Below are 18,697 nucleotides of genomic sequence, written 5' to 3' on the forward strand. Positions count from 1 at the left end.
ATCAGACGTATTATCACTCAGCTTTTGCACAGGCTTGTGTATGTGCCAAATAAAACCAGATGCACACATTTCTCCGTTTTTTATTCACATCACCTCAGTAGATGTGAAATGGAGCATTCATAAAGCATTAGAAGTTTGAGCTTCCAGCTTTAATTTAAGGAGTTTAACAACACTATTTTATTTACAGTTGAATAATTTCATTTTAAGGTCATTTGATTTAACCACTGTCTCGTTTAAATCTAAGAAACACAAGCAGTTTACAACACATTTGAGTGCCAGATCATTTTTAAAGGGGTGACCAGGTTGAGAACACTCACAGACAATGAGGTGAAAATCAGCTTATATCAGTATCATGTCATATCATCGATACCTTTCAATGTGTCCAGCTGGCAGATCTTTAGGGTGCTTTCTGCTTCATTTATGGTACTGTGGTTGTGACCATTTGCTTATGTATTTGCTTTTCAACCAATGCAATGCAATGCTTTGCAATCCACTCCCCGATACCTGCTTCTCCTTTCATGCTGCATGACTTAATCAGTGTTAGGCCTGTTGTTATTGCTCAGCGATGTGTTGCTCTCCCCTCCTCAAGAGTGGAGAGATCCCAGAACAGATCCATGCCAGAATATGAATCACTGCAGATGGAAATAACCGTCTTCTTTTGACTACAGTGGCCTTGACTGAACCGATGTCTTCTAATTTTTCTGGGAAACACATTGCTTCACGACAAATATGAATTTTCTGATCATGATTCGTACAATTTGCTTATGCAGACATTACGACCATGTTACGATAAGCTTTTAAATAAAGGAACACTTGCAAAAGTTAATTTTAACCTGCTAATAAATGTCATGTGATAATATTACTGGTTTAAGACAAAAAACCCTCAAGTTTTATAAAAAGATTTTAATACTTTAACTGTATTCCCATCAACATCTTCATCATCATAATCATTCAGAAATACTTCAGCAGTCCAAGCAGAGTGGAGAGGGAGCCGAATGTTTAAAGAGTCCTTTGGCTGCAGCTCCCCTCACGCACCGCTGTGACAGACAACACTGTAATAGAAATGCTTACAGAGGACTTTGTGTGTGCGTGCGTGTGCGTGCTGCAATGGCTTTCAATGTAGTGTTTACTGCAATGTGTGTGTATGTGCGTGTGTATAGGAAAGATCCTAAGGTAACGGACGCCTGCAGGCGTCTTAAGGAGGTCAGTGGTACGATAGCGAGGCAGACTGGAAGTCATTCATAGTGTTTAGCTTCATGCTGAGGAAGAGCACTAATATTTCAATAAACTCACGTGAAGCTGCAGCTGCCTGGAGTGGCGTGCATAAATATAAAAATAGAATAAGAAAAAACTAACAAAAAAAATAACAACACAAAAAAACAAAAGAACAAAGCTTTAAATAAAGTTTGTGTGTGAAGGGGAGTGTGTGTGTGTGTGTGTGTGTGTGTGTCTCAGTCTCTGACAGTCAAACATGTGTAGGAAGACAGGGAGGAGTGAAGAAGGCGTGCTCACAGGACCCGAGCCCCGTGCTGTGGCAAAAAGTCCGGGATGAGTATTCATCGGTGTGTCTGATCCAATCCCTGGGTCTTCCTGTGGTTCAGCAGGCATGATGGGAAGTGTAGTTTAAAGCATATGTCTCACCCACAGGACACAGTGGAGTCATTTAAAGAAGAGGAAGCACTTCTACTCTGAAAGAGGTATGGCTTAAACCTGTGGGTCCAGACTAACGCATGTGTGTAAGGGTCACATCCACTTGTGTGAGTGTGTGTTTGTGTGCATGTGTGTTAGGGTGGAACAGCTACATTGAGGTCAGTGTCTTTCAGTGGGGAATGTAAACTTTTGGAGAAATGTGTCTTTTTTTCTTTAAATAGTGTACCTTCATTACACATAATCAGCCGCACGCACTCACACACACACACGCATACATATCCCTCCAAACATATACACACATTCAAACGGCAATTACCCCTCTCTCTCTCTCACACACACACACACACCACATATACACCCCAGATCCTCCCACAACTAATGTGCGTGTATGTCCAGTCCTTGGGTGAGCAGCGGCTCTGCGGGGTGTGCATGAGGCGGCGGGTGGAGCAGCATGGCCGCGTGAGGGTGCGGGCCAGGATAAGAATGGAGGGACGGTCCTGGGTGGGGAGGATAGCCTGGTTGGGACAGGAGAGCGCCGGGGTAGTCACCCTGCAGGGAGGACATTCCCTGGAGACCTGGTGCGAGAAGAAAGTGGAATATTTACGAGGATCCTCCAAGATGCAGAAGTACAGAAGACCCTTCCCTTCTGTCTTAAATCAGTCTTTTCACATTATTAATGGATTATAGGTTTGCACTGGAAACTATGTGAACCTGACGCAGGTATTCAGTGCAGGTTCACCTGTTTAGTTCCTCTTAAGCACCTGAATCCTTTGAAATTTGTAACAGCTTTCAATTAAAGCTACAAATAATTGTTATAATTCATTGCAATATTCTATAAATCAGGAAACATCCCTGTCAGACTTAAAAATGCAGGTTTTAAACACTGCCCTGCTGTACAGCATGTATTTCAGTCCCTTGAACACTGCTGCTGACTTTTAAGAGGTTTTTTAACAACTTTATTTTAGGACACGGGGTTTGGTATTTCAGAGTGGTGTTTAGTGCTGGGCAAAGTTTTTTGTTAATATTAAAATCACAAACTTTAAAACTTCTACTTCAACTAGAAATGAAAATGAAAAAGAAACTGGTGGGTCGTTAATTAACTGTAGCCACGCAGGTAGTTATATTTTATTTAATATTTATAGATTCTTTACCTAATCCATGTTATTTATTTTCATTTATTTTCGTTTCATAATCAGCGTTGCTGGTAATTTTCTATAGATTCATACTTCATACTAACTTCTACAGCAAACTGAAAAGACCAAAACAAACATTTCTTAATAATTTCAACTTCCCTCCTTAATTTAGTTCCAAAACCAAAGGCTCCTATTGAAGATATAATATATCATAATATAATAACATAATGATTTCCAGATTCAGCTTGGTGCTGCAGTTGTTGGGGGGTGTTTTCAGAGATGGATAACTCCACATTTGGTGTGCTAATGAGTATTTCCAGCAGCACAAACGGTGTGTGTCTGTCAAAATAAACTATAGTGTTTGTGCTCCTAGTGACGAATGCAGTTCAGCTGTATTTAATTCTGCCGTACCTGCTGTTCGAAGCCCGAGGTGGGCCTGGCCGTCAAGCCCGTAGCCCCCGAGAGCCGCGCCCTCCGGGCTGTAGGGACCACCCTGACCTGTGAGACAACACACGCCTTCTTACACAAATACACAACAGACACACACTCATATGCACACATTTAGATTTACTGAATGACTGACTAAACACTGACCTGAGCGATTTGACTGATCAATCATTGGCTGGACTATTCTCCTCCTGGCATTGATGAACCTGTATGAAGCATTCACATAGATAGATAGAGAGAGAGAGAGAGAGAGAGAGAGAGAGAGAGAGAGAGAGAGAGAGAGACACCCGTTAATGGAGAAAAAGGCTGACCGGGAGACTATTAACCTTTTCCATTTTACAACCACTTAACCCTTTCAGAGGACAGAGTAAATCAGCGTTAGGGCAAAGGACGTATCGATCAGCCCTGTGATAATTGATTGATCTGCATTGATTGGATTTGTGTGTGTGTGTGTGTGTGTGTGTGTGTGTGTGTGTGTGTGTGTGTGTGTGTGTGTGCGTGCGTGCGTGCGTGCGTGCGTGTGTGTGTGTGTGTGCTCAGAGAGTGTATAGGAAAGATGCGAGCACTAAATAATTTGATTATTTGATTATTGGTTTACTATTCCGAACACAGAGCTTGTGAATTACATGGCACTGCAGCTTGGGAAAAATGCTTCCTGTTACACGGCACACTCCAGTAAAGTACATTAAATGTCTATTTTCAAATCAATTTTTTTTGTGTGCACTTTTTAACTGGATTAAAAAAAAATACTTTGGGCTTTGTAGAATAAAAACTTGCAAAAAAAGTTCACAAAGCAAAGTAGCAGCAACATAATTTCAACACAACATTAAAAACAGGGCATGCTGGCAGGGAGGATCTTAAATCTCCATCAATAGAGCACCAGAGAAACGAGTCCTAAAACCCAGAAGAGATATAGCAGTTCTACACCTCTGGTTCCCTCGTTTGGATTCAGGTCTCTTTGGTTAGAAAGATGAAATAAGGTCTAGCTTTAAGCTTTAGAAATCTGGATGCATGCTCAATCACCCACACATTTGCATAATGACAAAAAATAGCACTACTGACTAACAATGGGCCAATTAACGTCATTACGCTGAACCCAGGTGGTTTTGTTTATACCATAATGCCTGCATTTTAGTTTTTCCAATTGCACTTATGCTGCAAAGATCAGAAAAGAGATGTGCATTCATTCAGATTAATTTGCTGACATGCCATGAGCTTTTATTTTACACGATAATTAAAGAACAAGAATCTGCTTTGTGCGGAGAAAACAAAGGTGATGCTAACTTCTGGTTTAACCTACAGAAAAAGGAAAAAAAACCTTTCCCTGCCACACTTTAAAGGAACAATGAACGTCAGAGGGGCGGAGCCTAAAGGAGCGTAACTATTGGACAAAGTTTAAACCCTGGAATGCAGTTCTGTTCATATAGCACCAAATCACAAAACTAGTAACATGCACAATAAAAATAAATCTTGGCATAAGAAACATAAAATGTAAAGGTTATGCTTCACATCTAAAAATGTAACTGATGTTGAGCACACTTACCAGTTGTTGACCTGTAAGATGGTCAGTCCTGTATCCTGTGACAGCTGCTTCTTCTGCTCCTCAGATGGGTACGGATGCTGCAGGAGGACACACGAGGCTCAGGTTAGAGAAATCAAACATTCCAGACTCTGCGCTGTGATCTTTTCAGCTTTTGTTGAGAATCATCTCGAGGCCTGAATCTAGAATAAAGCGACGTGTGTGAGCTCTCAGCTCGAACATCGATGACCTTCCGTCTGAGCGAACATCTGCACTCCCATTTTCACCCTCATCAGCCCCTCTCGCTTTCCATCTCAGTATCTCTCTCTAACTCACACACACGTTTTAATAATTGAAGTGAAGCAACATTTGACCTGCCTCATTTAGTAGCTAATTACCAATCCAAGCAGCTCACCAACAATTACTCACTCCATTTCTGTTGCTTCCACAATTATTCAGCAGCAAGCATATTCACATAATCACTTAATCCCAGATTTTTCATTTAATTTAATTGACCTCCATTATACCTCCATTCACCCCTCTTTCTATTCCTGTCATAGACGTTTTGTTCCATGCTAAATCCTCTCTTTCACTAATTACAGCGCGCAGACTTTCTTTGTTTGGTTACCAGTGTGGAAGGATGACTTAACTACCGTTTAAATTCAATATTTTCAAGGGTAATAATTCACTTTAATGTGGAAGGTAGATGAAAAGCCAACCCACCGACAGGTGCTGGAAGAGCCAAGCTCTCATGATATTTGTGGCCACTTTAGGGAAGATCCCCCTCTTCTTGTTGTTCCTCCTGTCTCTGTCCGTCTCGTCCTCCTCACCTGTGCTGGGAGAGGCCACGCCTCCATCGAGACCATCGCCTGCAGGGAGACCATGGAATCATCATCATCCTAAATGACTGCCAGCATCTATCAGGTCCCAACTCACGCGAGCCCACTAAGCAAATGTGTTTGACCCGAGACAGGCAAACTGCGTCAGCTTTAAAACCACACTCTGCTTTCACAAATCAAACTCACCATAACTATTATTTTACAGTTTAGTATAACTGCTGTGCATGTCATTCATTTTACGGTTGAAAGATGGTTAATTTTCTAGAGTTATTGCACTGAAACTATTTTTTCTATCCAGCTTGAAATATTTAATATTGCGAATGACAGAGAAAGGCAGTAATTTGTCTTTAAGAAGCTGAAAGCGAAGAATGTTTCTCATTTTTGTTTAAAAACACCTAAAGTGATTCATTGATTATCAATGCAGCTACCAGTAGTTATGATAATACTGGCTTGTTTTAACACACAGTTATTTATATTCTTACTATACACAGTGAATGTGTAACCTGCTTTCCCTGTGTCTGCTTCCTCACTGCAGTGTTTTCTGGTGCACACAGTAGCTCTGTTCATCATTAACTATTGATGTCATGTAAATAATACACATATGATCATGTCTCACGCACAAATTGTCCTCTGCTCTGCGCAGACTGATTCTTTTACTTTCCACTCTATCTGCCTGTCTTTTCTGTACTCTGACTCTTTAACCCTGTGGACACCTGCCAGGTAACACCCTTATGTCTCTTCTCTAAACTGAGTGGTTTCTGTCATGTTTCAGGCATGCTTCCAGCACAAAAGGACTGGCTGTGCATCAGACGTTAGTGAGAATGACCTCTCCCTATACAGTTTATTAGGACTACCCTCAGAAAAACCTGAAGCCTGCTCTTATGGCCATCAAACTAAGTATTTATAGATATATATTGAGAAACACATCATTGAGGGTACAGAGATTGGGGAAAGAGTTAAATTTAATTCCCTGATGGTTTTAGATATATCATAGCTGCGACTTCCTTTGGCTATTATAATTATGCAGCTAAGATCTGTGCTAGCGTATGTGTACCTGCATCACTACAGGTGTCTGCTGTGCTGTGTGAAGGTAGGCCACAGGTGCCTGGCGTTCCCAGAGGAGTAGTGGCACATTCATCTGGCTCTCGTAGCCACGATGCATTCTGCAGGCACAGGGAAAGATGGAGGACAGAGGTGAGATGAGGAATTCCTAGTACAGGTGGAATAAAAGGGAATTGAGAAACACTAGGGGCACTACTCTGGATTCTCAGTGGACACAGATGGATGTGTGATAAGCATGCCGATCAACATCCAACGTCTCACCTGCTCCGACAGACTGGTACAGGACCCGGTGAAATCCTCCATGTCAGACTTGGACCCACCCTCTCGCTCATCCAGCACAAGGTCTGTGGGCATTTTGCCCTTCAGACAGGTGATGTAGCGATGGCAGAAATTATCACACAGGTCGTGCACCTTGGGAAAAAGATTTATTTATTTATTTATTTTTACAGATTTTTACTTAATAATTAATACTAATAATACCTAATAATGAGCTTTAAGCTTTAAGCCTACCAACAGATTAAAGGACAGGTGCACATATTTCAAATTTAAAGAAATTATAACTATAACAATAAGAATTTTACAGACTTATTGCCTTTCTTGTTTAGTTTAATAAAAAGAAATATGATGCTAAACAAAGATAACATCAACAACATGCAGTCTCACCAACCTTCTCTAACTCCAGTAAATGAAAGCGAAGAACCTGTATGGCCTGGATCATCTGAGGAGGAAAGATGCACTTTAGTTATGAAAACATATCCCACAATGTGAAATCTGAGTTAAGTGTGAAGTTAGTTGGTGCATCATACCAAATTGTCCAGCTCGGGATTGGAAGAAAAAATGGGTTTCTCTGACCGAATCTACAACCCGGTATTAAAAAAATCTGTAAGCAAACAACATCAGCTGAGACCTGGTTCTCTGATTGGGCCTCACAGTCACCGCTCACCTGCTTTGCGAAGGCGGCGATGTCATCGTTGAAGGATTCGGAGGAGCAGACGTCGCTGTGATTGGTCATGCCAGGGAGGTGGGAGGTTGCTGACAGGGAGGTGGAGTCTCGAGGGGAGCAGGTGGCCAGCTCACACTTCTCAAACACTAAGGCCAGCAGTGGAAACAGTGGGTGACTGTACACACACACACACACACACACACACACACACACACACACACACACACACACACACACACACACACACACACACACACACACACACAGAGTTAACAAACTATACATAAACACAGTCACAGTTGACATTCATGTGTTAAGAGAAACTTTAAACCGCAGTATTTATGTTGCACACAGCTATAAACACTCCATGTGTATTTTCATATTCAGCACAAACATATACTTTATGTTAATCTCATAAGAGTGTGCATGTACTTAAAAATTTTCTAGCCACTGGAAGGCTACTAAATCATTTTTTGACACATGCTTACCCGTAGATCTGGTCCTTGTGGTGTTTGAGGGAGTCGGGGATGGTGGGTCCGTACTGCGGGGGAGGAAGCCCCCGGACTTCATCCCCGTACCCCCCCACCGACATGCCCTCTGACCCTGAGTAGTGCACCAGCTCTTCATACTGAAACACAATTAGATGAAAAGACAGAAAACATGAGACACGTTGGACATCTGTGGCTGTCTGACATCAAATCACACTGGGATTTTATTATGTGGTCGGGCTGTCAGTGGAACGGTCTAATATACAGTTACAGTTACTAGACCTGATGTGGGTTTATATCTGTATGCTTCTGTTTATGCTGTCATTTATATAAATGGAAAATGACCGCATATTGATATTGTAAGTTTGAGTATGTGTGTAAGTGCTATTACAACTAGTAATCCTAGCTAATCTGAAACTAACTGTCGAACCAGTGTCACTGCAGTTTGATGTAACATTCATGAGAAAAATGGCCTGGATCATCTGAGGAGGAAAGATGCACTTTAATTATGAAAAATTGCTTTTTTTTTCACTTTGGTAGAATGATGAGATACTTAAGGAAATTCTAGCAATGCCAGGATCCTAAAACACTCATGAAAGCCAAACAGAAGCAGCAGCAGCAGAGCTGCAAAGCAGTTATCCTCACTACTTGAAAAGTTTACTTTCTGTGAGCTAAGAAGAAGAGGAGGAGATAACAAAAGAAGGCGATGTCATCTTTGAAGAAAGACAGCAAGCCTGTAGCTGCTAATACAGTATCATGGTTGCATTACTCAGACAAGACAGTAGCTGTGCAGACATCTCTCATGATTTGCTGTGTGACAGCCTCACTGAGGCCCACTTGCAGAGGGAATCATACACAGACATATGTTGCAGACGCAATGACTCACACATGCACAGAGACAATCGTGCACTCAGCAGCCCTCAAAATACGTGTCATGAATCCACATGTCTGACTCCCTGGTTCCCCCAACTTGCTCTGTCTCTGTGTGAGTTTTATTGAGTTATTGAAACTCAGTCTCTAAGGTGATGTTGCTCAGGTCAGAAGATCTGCTTCTGGGACTCCTGTTACACTCCCAAAGGGCCACTGGGATCAGACTGCACGGGACAAGTGACCCCAGCATGGACACCTTTAACTTCAGTGTTATTTTAACCCAGTCATTAATGTTATGATGCGCTTAGGCTGGTTTTTACTGCGCAGACTGTTTCCAAATAAAGGTTTCTGATTAACCACATTATTTTTATATTTATTTTACTCAGAAGTGTCCACTTCCAGATCATCAGTGATGTTTATTTGTAGAGTGCAAAAGCAGATAACCTGCAAGTGGTGAGACAGTGAAACCTGGTATAAAAGCAATTATTCTCCCTCAATGTTAACCTCTGGGAATTACATAAAAGAATGAAACAAATTAAATCATTCCTCTTTACACGCATGCACATGCCTTCCATGAAAACCCCTCTTTAGGACCCCTTTGGAGGTCTCCGGACCCCACTTTGGGAACCACTGTCCTAAACGCCTTATCAAATTGTTGCATTTCAGCCTCACATATGGCCACCGGGATCACAGAAAGCACCTGCTCTGAGGCCCTGTCCCCGGACACCTTCTAGTTTTTATGGAGGCTGGCTATTAACACAATCACCGCTATCAGATTGCGCGTCTCTCTTTACGCACGGCCCCTATCGAGTTTCCGTGCGTCAAGGCGGATCAAAGCGAACAAGTCGAGATGACAAATTCCGCGAATGTTCCCTTTTTTTCAGAAAAGTCACGGAGCCGGTAAACAGGATTCAGATGGCAGAACAACATTTTCATTATATTTTAAAAAAAGAAGTTATAGCTGGCCTAACAGGAGACTTTGAGCTGTTTGACTATGGTCATATGCGCCACAGTAACGCAAAGTTTTCTAAAAGAGGAAACCTGGAGCAGATGCTGTGTTTCATAAATGTCAGACACTATGTGAAAGTAAAGCTGAGCAAAAGAAGCTAATGTTCTATCAGCGGAGAATAATTTAACTGTAAATATAAATTCTTTCAAACTGAAATTTAAAAACTGTGTTTTAAAACAAGAAACACGCAATTTAATCTATGGGCTTAAAAGTACAAGCCTGCTTTCATTTTACTGGAAAATAACTAAGTGTGGATATTTTTGATAATTTTGTGCTAAACTTCAGATTTTCCACGCTCTTCTAAAATCAATAAACCTTAAAAATCGCAAAGCGCAAGCAGCGGGCGATACCCTCCACAAGGAAAGAACATAGATTTAGCATATATTTCTATAATGCACTGTTTAAAAATTGTATTAATTATTAAATTTGCCTAAGATATGGAAATGATTATCTACAGCTTTCCAAAACGAAATCTACATATTTCTTCTGAGGGTAAAATACCCGTACCTGTTGCAGGTTATAGACTGGAGCGCCACAATATAGGCGTGTTTTTCGCAGAGACACGTTAAAGCACTGATTTCCATTTGAATTGATTGTTTAATTTTAATTTTTAACTTTTCTCTTTTAATCTGCGTTATTACTGTACGAACCCGAATAAAAACATTTAACGTTAAATGGAGCAGTGAAAATCTTCTGTCTCTCAATATACAAATGAGCCATACAGCAAGTATCCATTTTATTTCTGCGATCTGAAAATCTTTCAGTTTCTTTATATGGGCTCTGTGTGCAAGCAGTTCCCGGTACACGTGGTTGTCCATGTTTGGCCCCTGCTGCTCTCGCTGTCTGCGCTGTTTTCACACGGCAGTGATTTTCTGTATACACACTGAATATCTACACTTGCTTTCCTCCATTCAGAGGTCTCTGTCCGCCAGCTGCCCGTCAGCCTATTTCTCCTCCACCACCACCACCACCACCACCACCACCAAGCCTCTGAATCACTGTAGCAAAAAAACTGACCTACTTACCGAGTTGCAGAGCTGCATCTCTTCTCCTCTGCCTCTTAATGACCTCCACTCTAAACCTATCTGACATTAGGCTATACGCAAAAAAAAAAAAAGGACATTCTTTTATGGTTCCCACACTGCAAGTTATGCATCGCATAAACTAAACTAGACCGAATTTTAACTCGTGAAATAGATTATGGTTGATTAAAAGTGGTGGGCCAAAAAGTTCTTTGAATCAATATCAAATTGATTATAAGTAAGCATTTAGCTGCTATATACAGAATATTTTATGATGAGTTTTTATAGCATGAAATGATATTAATGTTCTGTCCTTTCCCCTACTAAACATCCACTGCTCTCCTTTCACTGGGCCTTGATTTTTTCTTTTTTTTTATGTGCCCTGCAAGCAAGAGGATTTCCTACCATGTGCTCCCTTTGTGACTGTTTTCTAATTACTTCTCTGTAATGATAAAACGATGTTAGCCGAGACAGGCTCTTGTCTGCCTCACTCATTAAAAAAAAGAAAAAAAAGAGCAGCCCTACCCTCTTCTCCATGCGACCCGACAGCCAGTCCTACACCGGGGATGATGATGCGCTGCTCGGCTAGCGCAGCGTGCTTTGCTCCCTTCCTCTGCCTTCCGGGGTCCTGGAAATAAAAGTGCATTTGTTTTTATATTTATTGTGAATTAAGTTGTAATTGTAAGAACAGCCCATGGGATTCAACAACAGCGTGAGGTATTGGATATAAACACTTAGGACCTGCTCCTTGTGTGCGTGTGTGTGTTTACTCCGAGTCCATCGTGCTTTATATAACAACATAACGACGGGACTAGAGGTTTTATGGACGGCTGATATTCTATGGAGGACCTAATGCTTTATAGTAAGATAATAGCTAATAAACGCTATAATAATCCCAGCAGCCCATTAAACGCTATTGCCGGATGAGGAGGAGTAATGCGAGGCTCAAATAAACGGTGTAAAATGTCCCACCGAGACGTAAACGCTCGCCGTATCCTGTCCTACGCCGTGTCCGGTGTAGTCCACAATCCCCCGGTGTGAAAGGGAGCGGCGGCTTCCTGCAGCGCCTCGCCTCCGCCTGGTGCGCGTCTCGCTCCGGATCGCAGAGCGTCGGGATGCTCGGTGCTGTGGAAGACGGACTCACAGACAGCGTCCCTCCTTTCCCCCCAGTTTTTTTCTTCTTCTTCTTCCTTTCCTGGCTCCTCGCGTTTGGCTGTCCGCTCAGCATACGGCGACAGGCTGGAAAATGTCACGGCTGGGAATGAGCAATGGTGTTTTCAGCCTCCAGAGGAGAGACGGAGGAGGAGGAGGTGCAGAGAAGGAGGAGGTGGAGTGGTGGTGATGGTGATGGTGGCGGTGTGCGGGGAGGTTTCGGAGGGTCAAAACACGACGGGGTCTCTTGCCCCCCCACCCACGCCCCCCCCTCATCCCTCCTCCTCCCTTTCCTTCTTTTCCCCTCCTCCTTATCCTTATCACACACACAAACGCCAGAGAAGAAGAAGAAGACGCAGACCCCCTCGATCGCTTTTTTGTTTTTATCTCCGCGCTGATTTCACTCCTCCACCCCTCCATCCTCCCCCTGCAGCTGCGCGGTTATCATCTCGGGATAACTGGGGAGAAGAATAGCGATAGCTCACACTGTTTAAGAGAATCTATGAAAATCCAGACACTTTGAAGGTGTGTGATCACCTTCACACACACACAACAAAGACATTTCATTCAAAACGGTCTCCTTCTGAAATATGGGCACTTTAATCACATGTGCAACAATTAGGACTTGAATTAGAAAGAGAAAGCTGTAGAAAAATAACGCTGGTTTGCCTTCGGCGGAGTTCATCTCCACTAATTATAGGATTAAAGTTGGTCTCGGTGAAGCTATCCCTCCTGTGCCTCATAAATAAGTTTGGAGCGTGCTCATGACATTTACAGGCTCACAGTGTTTTGCTGTTTTTGTTGACGTCCATTCAAGGGCAGCCTTTTGACCCAAATCAAATGCCACCCTTTGGCCCTCTTTCTTAATTGTTGTTGTTGATTGAAAGACGTCCGAAAATAAAACCATTACGCGTAACTTTCATTTTAACCAGAAAGAGAGAAACAGAGAGAGAGAGGGGGGACCTTTCAGATGTTAGTGGCATTGCTAAACTCGCCGTCTTGTGTTGTAAATGACATCTAAGTAACATGATAATTATCCAAAACGTTCTTTTCCCCCGGGCCCTGCTGTGAGGGGCCAACAGGCGGCTGCTTTTCAATCAGCAGCGGCTTGGCGGGGATCAGGAGGCCGGGGCAGGCGGCTCTGTGGGCGGCACGGTGTTTGGCCGTAGGGCCGCCTGCGAGGGCCCCGCGTCGTCCCTGCAGCCGGGGAGGGCTTTCAACTCCGCAGGGTGCTGCTTTCCTGCGGGGGTGATCACAGAGCTCAAGCCCCATCCTACACTGAGCCACGATGCCATGTCAATGGGCTGGAAAAGGCGATCCAAGGCTTGTTTTCTCTTTAACAGGTTAAATGAAAGGATTAACACCGAAGCGTGTAACATCTGATGGATTCATCTTCGCAGGGCTTTAGATTTTCCTCTAACCCTTTCCACAACACAAATAGCCTACTGAATTAACATAAGTTAATTTTTTCAAAGTTTTTTTTTTCAAGCCCTTAAGACTACAGTGACCCGGATGGCTGACGACATACACGACCATCAAAAGTTATTGATTTCTTGATCAGATCTTGATCCGGATTTTTCTCAAGCATTTTTCTGAATTGGACCATAAATCTTCGCACTTTATCCAACAGGCTGTTTATCTAAACACAGATTACAGCCATTTACATCACAAACACTTAAACGACCCATCACTTTTATCACAGCTGTAACACCTCCTTTCACTCACAGCATAACAACACGTTTTAACACAACATATGTTATTAAGTTTGTGCTAACGGGTAACACGGCTGATCTGAATGTTCTCACGGAGGCACACAGAGATGCCCCAAAATAACTCACAGAGCAAACTGCAGGGTAGCATTTATATTCACCTTCAGCTGGTGGCTTATCAACATTCATTAGTGGTTTATTAGCTCTTCATTAGTCATTATACAACACTTCCCTTGTTCTGCACAACCAGATTGTAAGTTAGTAAGACTTTTCTCATTATAACGTCCTAGTTATTGCTTAATAAGTGAAAAACTGGTTATTGGAAGGAGGTCTCGTTGAATTTTCAGAAACAGACAGACTTAATTTAACACTACTAACTACAGAATATTAGATTAAATATTCTGATATCAATTAATAAATGGCACATTAAATGTTAATTTAACCTCTCTCTAACAGGTAGTTATTGTTTCCAAACCGTGGAATAATAGTTGGTAATACTTGGTAATTATTTAATAATTGAACATCATATAAATAGGTATTGTAAGTTCCCAACTACTGCTTATCAAACTCTATAAATGATTCATAAAGACTGTGGAGTGAACATATTTTGTAAAGTAAAGTTATATTAAAAATGCTTTTGTTAAAAAATGTGTAGGAAAGCAGGTAGAGTGGAATCATAAGACTCCAAACATGAAGTCTGTGGCTCATTGACCTCCTTCAGTCACTGTTATTTTTTTTATTTCTGCTTTGTGTTTACGCTGCCATCTGTTTGGTTATGTTTAGTCTTGATTAGGTTGAGAAAAAGATCGTGATTTAGGCTGAAATACAATGCAAGCAGCAGTATCTGACATCCTTTGACCAGTGAGGACAGGCTCACTGCTCAGTAATGAAATAACGTTCAATCATTAACAAATACATAATATGGTATTTATAATATTATAAATATTATATGTAGTGTAAGTGTAATTGAATGCTATCCTATTATCAGCTATTCAATTAACTATCAGTTTAGACATAAACCCTAAATTGATGGCATTAACATAAATTACCCCCTTGCTACTCACAAGTATGCATTATTAATGATTACTTGTTTGCTTGTTAGCAGTAAAATTCATGTTTTCTACAGTGTAATGTCCCACTATTTATCAAGAGTTTTTAGCACTTGTATTTATAGTGTGTTATTGAGTTGATGAATATGTGTGTGTCCTGAAAAAGCCTTAGAAAGTGCATTGTAATTACTAACCATGAGCCAATATGCAGTTGATAATCATGTTGGAATAATTAATAATATTAATAATAATTAAAAATAAATAAATACTTATAGGTATTATAACGTGGGTTTGTTAATATAAAGAGTTAAAATGTGTGCGTTAAAACAACACATCGTGAAACAAGATTACAACATTGAAACAGTAAATTAGCTCTTGTAGTTAGGATTCTATCTTTGCTATATTGTTGCTTTATCAGCTTGATAAAACAACAACAAAAGTTGCACCACCTCTACTATGTAGAATAGATTGTCCTGTGTCTCTCCCCTTACCTCAAACCGGTCAAAGCAGGTGGCCGCCCCTCCCTGAACCTAGTTCTGCTGGAGGTTTCTTCCTTTTAAAAGGGAGTTTTTCCTCCCCACTGTCACCAAGTGTGCATAAGGGATCATCTGATTGTCGGGGTTTTCTCTGTAACATTGTGGAGTCTTTCCCTTAAAATATAAAGCGCCCTGAAGTGACTGTTGTTGTGATTTCGTTCTATATAAATAAGATTTAATTGAATTTTTTCTACCCACTAAATGTGCGATTCACTGGGTTGTTTACACAACCTCTTCCAAATGTGCACAAAAGTCTTTGTGGGTTTGTGCTTAATCATTTCTTAATGTAAAATAGATGACTTACTATCGCTACTTTGTTAGTTTTTCCATTCCTGACAATCATGACATGATTAAAGACTTTTCATAGATCAGATTAAAGCAATATTAATCTTTATGCAAAAGTTTTTCTATACATGCGTGTCAACAAAACAAAAGCCTTACTCGTACGCCATAAACTAGATTTCCTTTTGCTGCCTTTAGAGGATCCCCACCTTGTTCTTCTTATAACATGCTGTTTGGATGAGTGTACATTTTCAGCATAATTATTTAAAACCCAGTCTGAACATGAGGTCACATGCTATCACTTGTGCAGTAATTCAGTCCGTGTTTGGCAGACAGTGCGACTGCATGCGCGGTGGCTGATAAAAACGTAGTATTGGCTTCTTGTCTGACTCCCAGGTTAATTCAGCTTTACGTGTTGGCCTTGTGTTGTTGGGGACCTTGTGTAAAGAACGGGCTCGCTCTCTACACCAAAGAGCTGGAAATCAGTCAGGCAGGTTCACTGTGGGACCATTCGCCATGTCAGGGCTGCTGCAGTTATTTGTCATTCCCTGTCAAGGCTCAGGCGCTCTCTCCACTGCACAAGGCCTGTTGGGTGCACGTGCTTGCAGTAGACCCAGAGATGCATATACGTGTTTGTGTGTATGTAAATGTGTGTGCTCGCTTGCTTGTTTGCTTGCGTGCTGGAGGGTTACTGTCAAGGTGGTCAGTGGTGGTTTACAGTGGTTTACAGTGGTTCAGTGGTTTACACGAAGGTCAGTGGTACTCTTCTAATCTGGGCCTCACTGCAGGTGATGCCCAGGGCTAGAAAACAGGAAACAACAGGCAGAGTTGTGTGTGGAACTGTTTGAATGTGAGAGCACATGTGTCTTTATGTTCTTCTTGTGTGACACAGGAAAAATAGAAAGAGGGTTTGTCTGTAAACTCATCAAGTTCCCAGCAGAATTTCCTCCCACTTTCCTCTTCCTGTTCTCAGCTAAATGCAGCTGCTGCTGCAAAAACAAATGTGACATTGCCAGCTGTTGACACTTTTAAAATTCCAGTCCATCCTTTTCATCATCTGCAAGGTGAAAATCAGCCACCTCCAGCAACTGCTGCTGTTGCTGCTGCCCCATTTCGCAACAAAACTCTAGTTTTACTCGACTTGAGAAGGCCACCCAGCCTTGTTGACTTCAGTGACTCCACCATTAAGAAAATATGGCTGCTATGACCTCTGGCAACCACACTGAACCACCCAAAACATCAGACAACCGTAAGCCTTTGCCGCCTGCTTTGCGAATGAGGGGATGAGGAAAGGAACAAGAGAGAGGTAAAAGTGGGGTGCAGTTAGTGGGTGCAGAGTGCATTTTTATGAGGCCATGCCTATCTAGTTTCTTTTTTGTCTGGCTGTGTGGACATAAATTTTTACCCTCCCTCCCTCCCTCCTTGCCCGTGTTCCTCCATCTCTCTCCGGTTTTCTTCTGGCATGCTGGCCAAGCAAATCCGCCCTTATCGACCTGCTCCTGCAGCCTGTTTGCAAACTTTCCCCCCAGTTTCTCTCAGTCCCCTCAACCCGTGTCATTCATCTTCCTTCACATCCCCGCTGCCATCTTACCATATTTCCATTCCCTGGTTCCCTCTGCCTTCTGCTTTGCCATATTTTTTTGTCTTTAAAGGCCAAAACCACCTTTATTCCCTTCAGTTATTTTCTTCTCTTCCATTCTTCCCCTCCTTCTCCTCCACCACCTCCACCCCCCCACCCCTGGTCCCCACCCTACCCCCTTATAGATGGAGATTAACTGGGGAGAGCAGCGCCATCCGTCCTCGTGACTGTTTGTTGTTAAGGAGATGGATGGAAGCTCCCTCTGCCAGCCCCACGCAGCCGCAATTACACCAGCCGCCATGATGGATGGAGGGGAGGGAAAAGGGGGGTGGTGGAGAGGAGGGAGCCACAGAGAGGGGGGCATCTATCACACCCCTTAATCTACCTGTCACTGCATGGCTTGCATGGGTAGAGGAGGGGCCGAAGGGAAGAAGAGAGTCGGCTTTACATCCACAGCTGGTCGAAGCTTCTTTTTTTTTTCTTAACACAAAATTTCTTTTTCTTTTTTTCTTTTTTTTTTTTGCAGAACTTGGCCTGCAAGAAAGGGACATTAAATATCCCGATCAGTTTAATTGATTTCCCAGAGCCCACTCAATTCTGCTGAGCATACCACGTGTGTGTGTTTGAAGTGTGTGTGCATGTTCGGCGGGCATCAACAGGTAATGAGATGCAGATTCTATTGCCCTTTTGACGAAACCCACACTTTGCATAAACCTCATAACATATACATATATATCCACACTAAATCTCAAGTGATAAACATGCAGAAAGGTGACCACAATACACACACACAGTACCAAACTAAGTTGTTTAGCATCCCCCCACACACACACTCACCCCTCCAACATTCTGAGCTCCTTCTCATACCTGTTGAAGACATCATGACCTATCACAGAATAAATCTGCATACATCACCTGCAGCACTTCTTCATCCCCCCCCCCCCCCCCCCCCCCCCCACAATGGTACAGAAATGTTATGAAAAGTAATCTGAGGTCTCCTTCCCTCGACCCCTCCCCCTCCTTCTCTCCCCATCTTCCTCCTCCACCTCCTCATCTGTCCAGAGAAGAGAGAGAGATGGGATGGAGGGATTAATACTCTTCCGCCCAAGCCAACCCTGAGAATGATAGATGGACAGATGCAGGAAGGGAGTGGAGGAGGAGAGAGATTAAAGGAGAGAAGTCTGAGGGTTCATAAATCCAAAAGAGTAGAGACCTGGTCCGCATCACACACTAATAAGATCTGCAAGAAATCTATGATGAGGAAGAGAGGTGGAGTGAAGAGGAGGGAGAGAGATGGGAGTGATGTAATAGCATTAGATGTAATCTAATCATGGCAATAAGATGTGAATGGATGAGTGTGAGCATGGTGATTATGCAGAAGAGGGATGGCAGTGCGTTGATGAAGCTT

At 42.3% G+C, this 18,697-nt stretch overlaps 1 protein-coding gene across 2 annotated transcripts; it reads right to left on the reverse strand.

The window, feature by feature from the left end:
• Window positions 1-885: 885 nt before the first annotated feature.
• Window positions 886-12,341, reverse strand: meis3 (myeloid ecotropic viral integration site 3). Of its 2 annotated transcripts, XM_080888242.1 has the most exons (14): window positions 11,955-12,340; window positions 11,508-11,610; window positions 10,986-11,056; window positions 8,082-8,221; window positions 7,594-7,768; window positions 7,457-7,507; window positions 7,318-7,368; window positions 6,912-7,061; window positions 6,643-6,751; window positions 5,473-5,618; window positions 4,774-4,850; window positions 3,378-3,436; window positions 3,195-3,281; window positions 886-2,225 (listed from the first exon to the last, which is right to left on the reverse strand). In XM_080888242.1, exons 3-14 carry the CDS (start codon window positions 11,001-11,003, stop codon window positions 2,026-2,028), a joined length of 1,263 nt encoding a protein of 420 aa, XP_080744368.1. In that variant the 5' UTR covers window positions 11,004-11,056; window positions 11,508-11,610; window positions 11,955-12,340; the 3' UTR covers window positions 886-2,025. The 2 variants fall into 2 exon arrangements, with proteins under 2 accessions (XP_080744368.1, XP_080744369.1); XM_080888243.1 differs by lacking the exon at window positions 7,457-7,507 and having other exon boundaries at window positions 11,955-12,341.
• Window positions 12,342-18,697: the final 6,356 nt, after the last annotated feature.

This window comes from Rhamphochromis sp. 'chilingali', assembly GCF_963969265.1.
Source record: "Rhamphochromis sp. 'chilingali' genome assembly, chromosome: 8".
In the NCBI taxonomy this organism is placed as follows: Eukaryota; Metazoa; Chordata; class Actinopteri; order Cichliformes; family Cichlidae; genus Rhamphochromis; species Rhamphochromis sp. 'chilingali'.

Bases quoted from the DNA above. Each gene is read 5' to 3' on its own strand.
- meis3 (XM_080888242.1), bottom strand. The intron at 7,508-7,593 runs GTGAGCGGTGAC...ACCGGGTTGTAG, and splicing joins TCGCCGCCTTCGCAAAGCAG to ATTCGGTCAGAGAAACCCAT. The intron at 7,062-7,317 runs GTTGGTGAGACT...CTTTTTCCCAAG, and splicing joins ATTTACTGGAGTTAGAGAAG to GTGCACGACCTGTGTGATAA.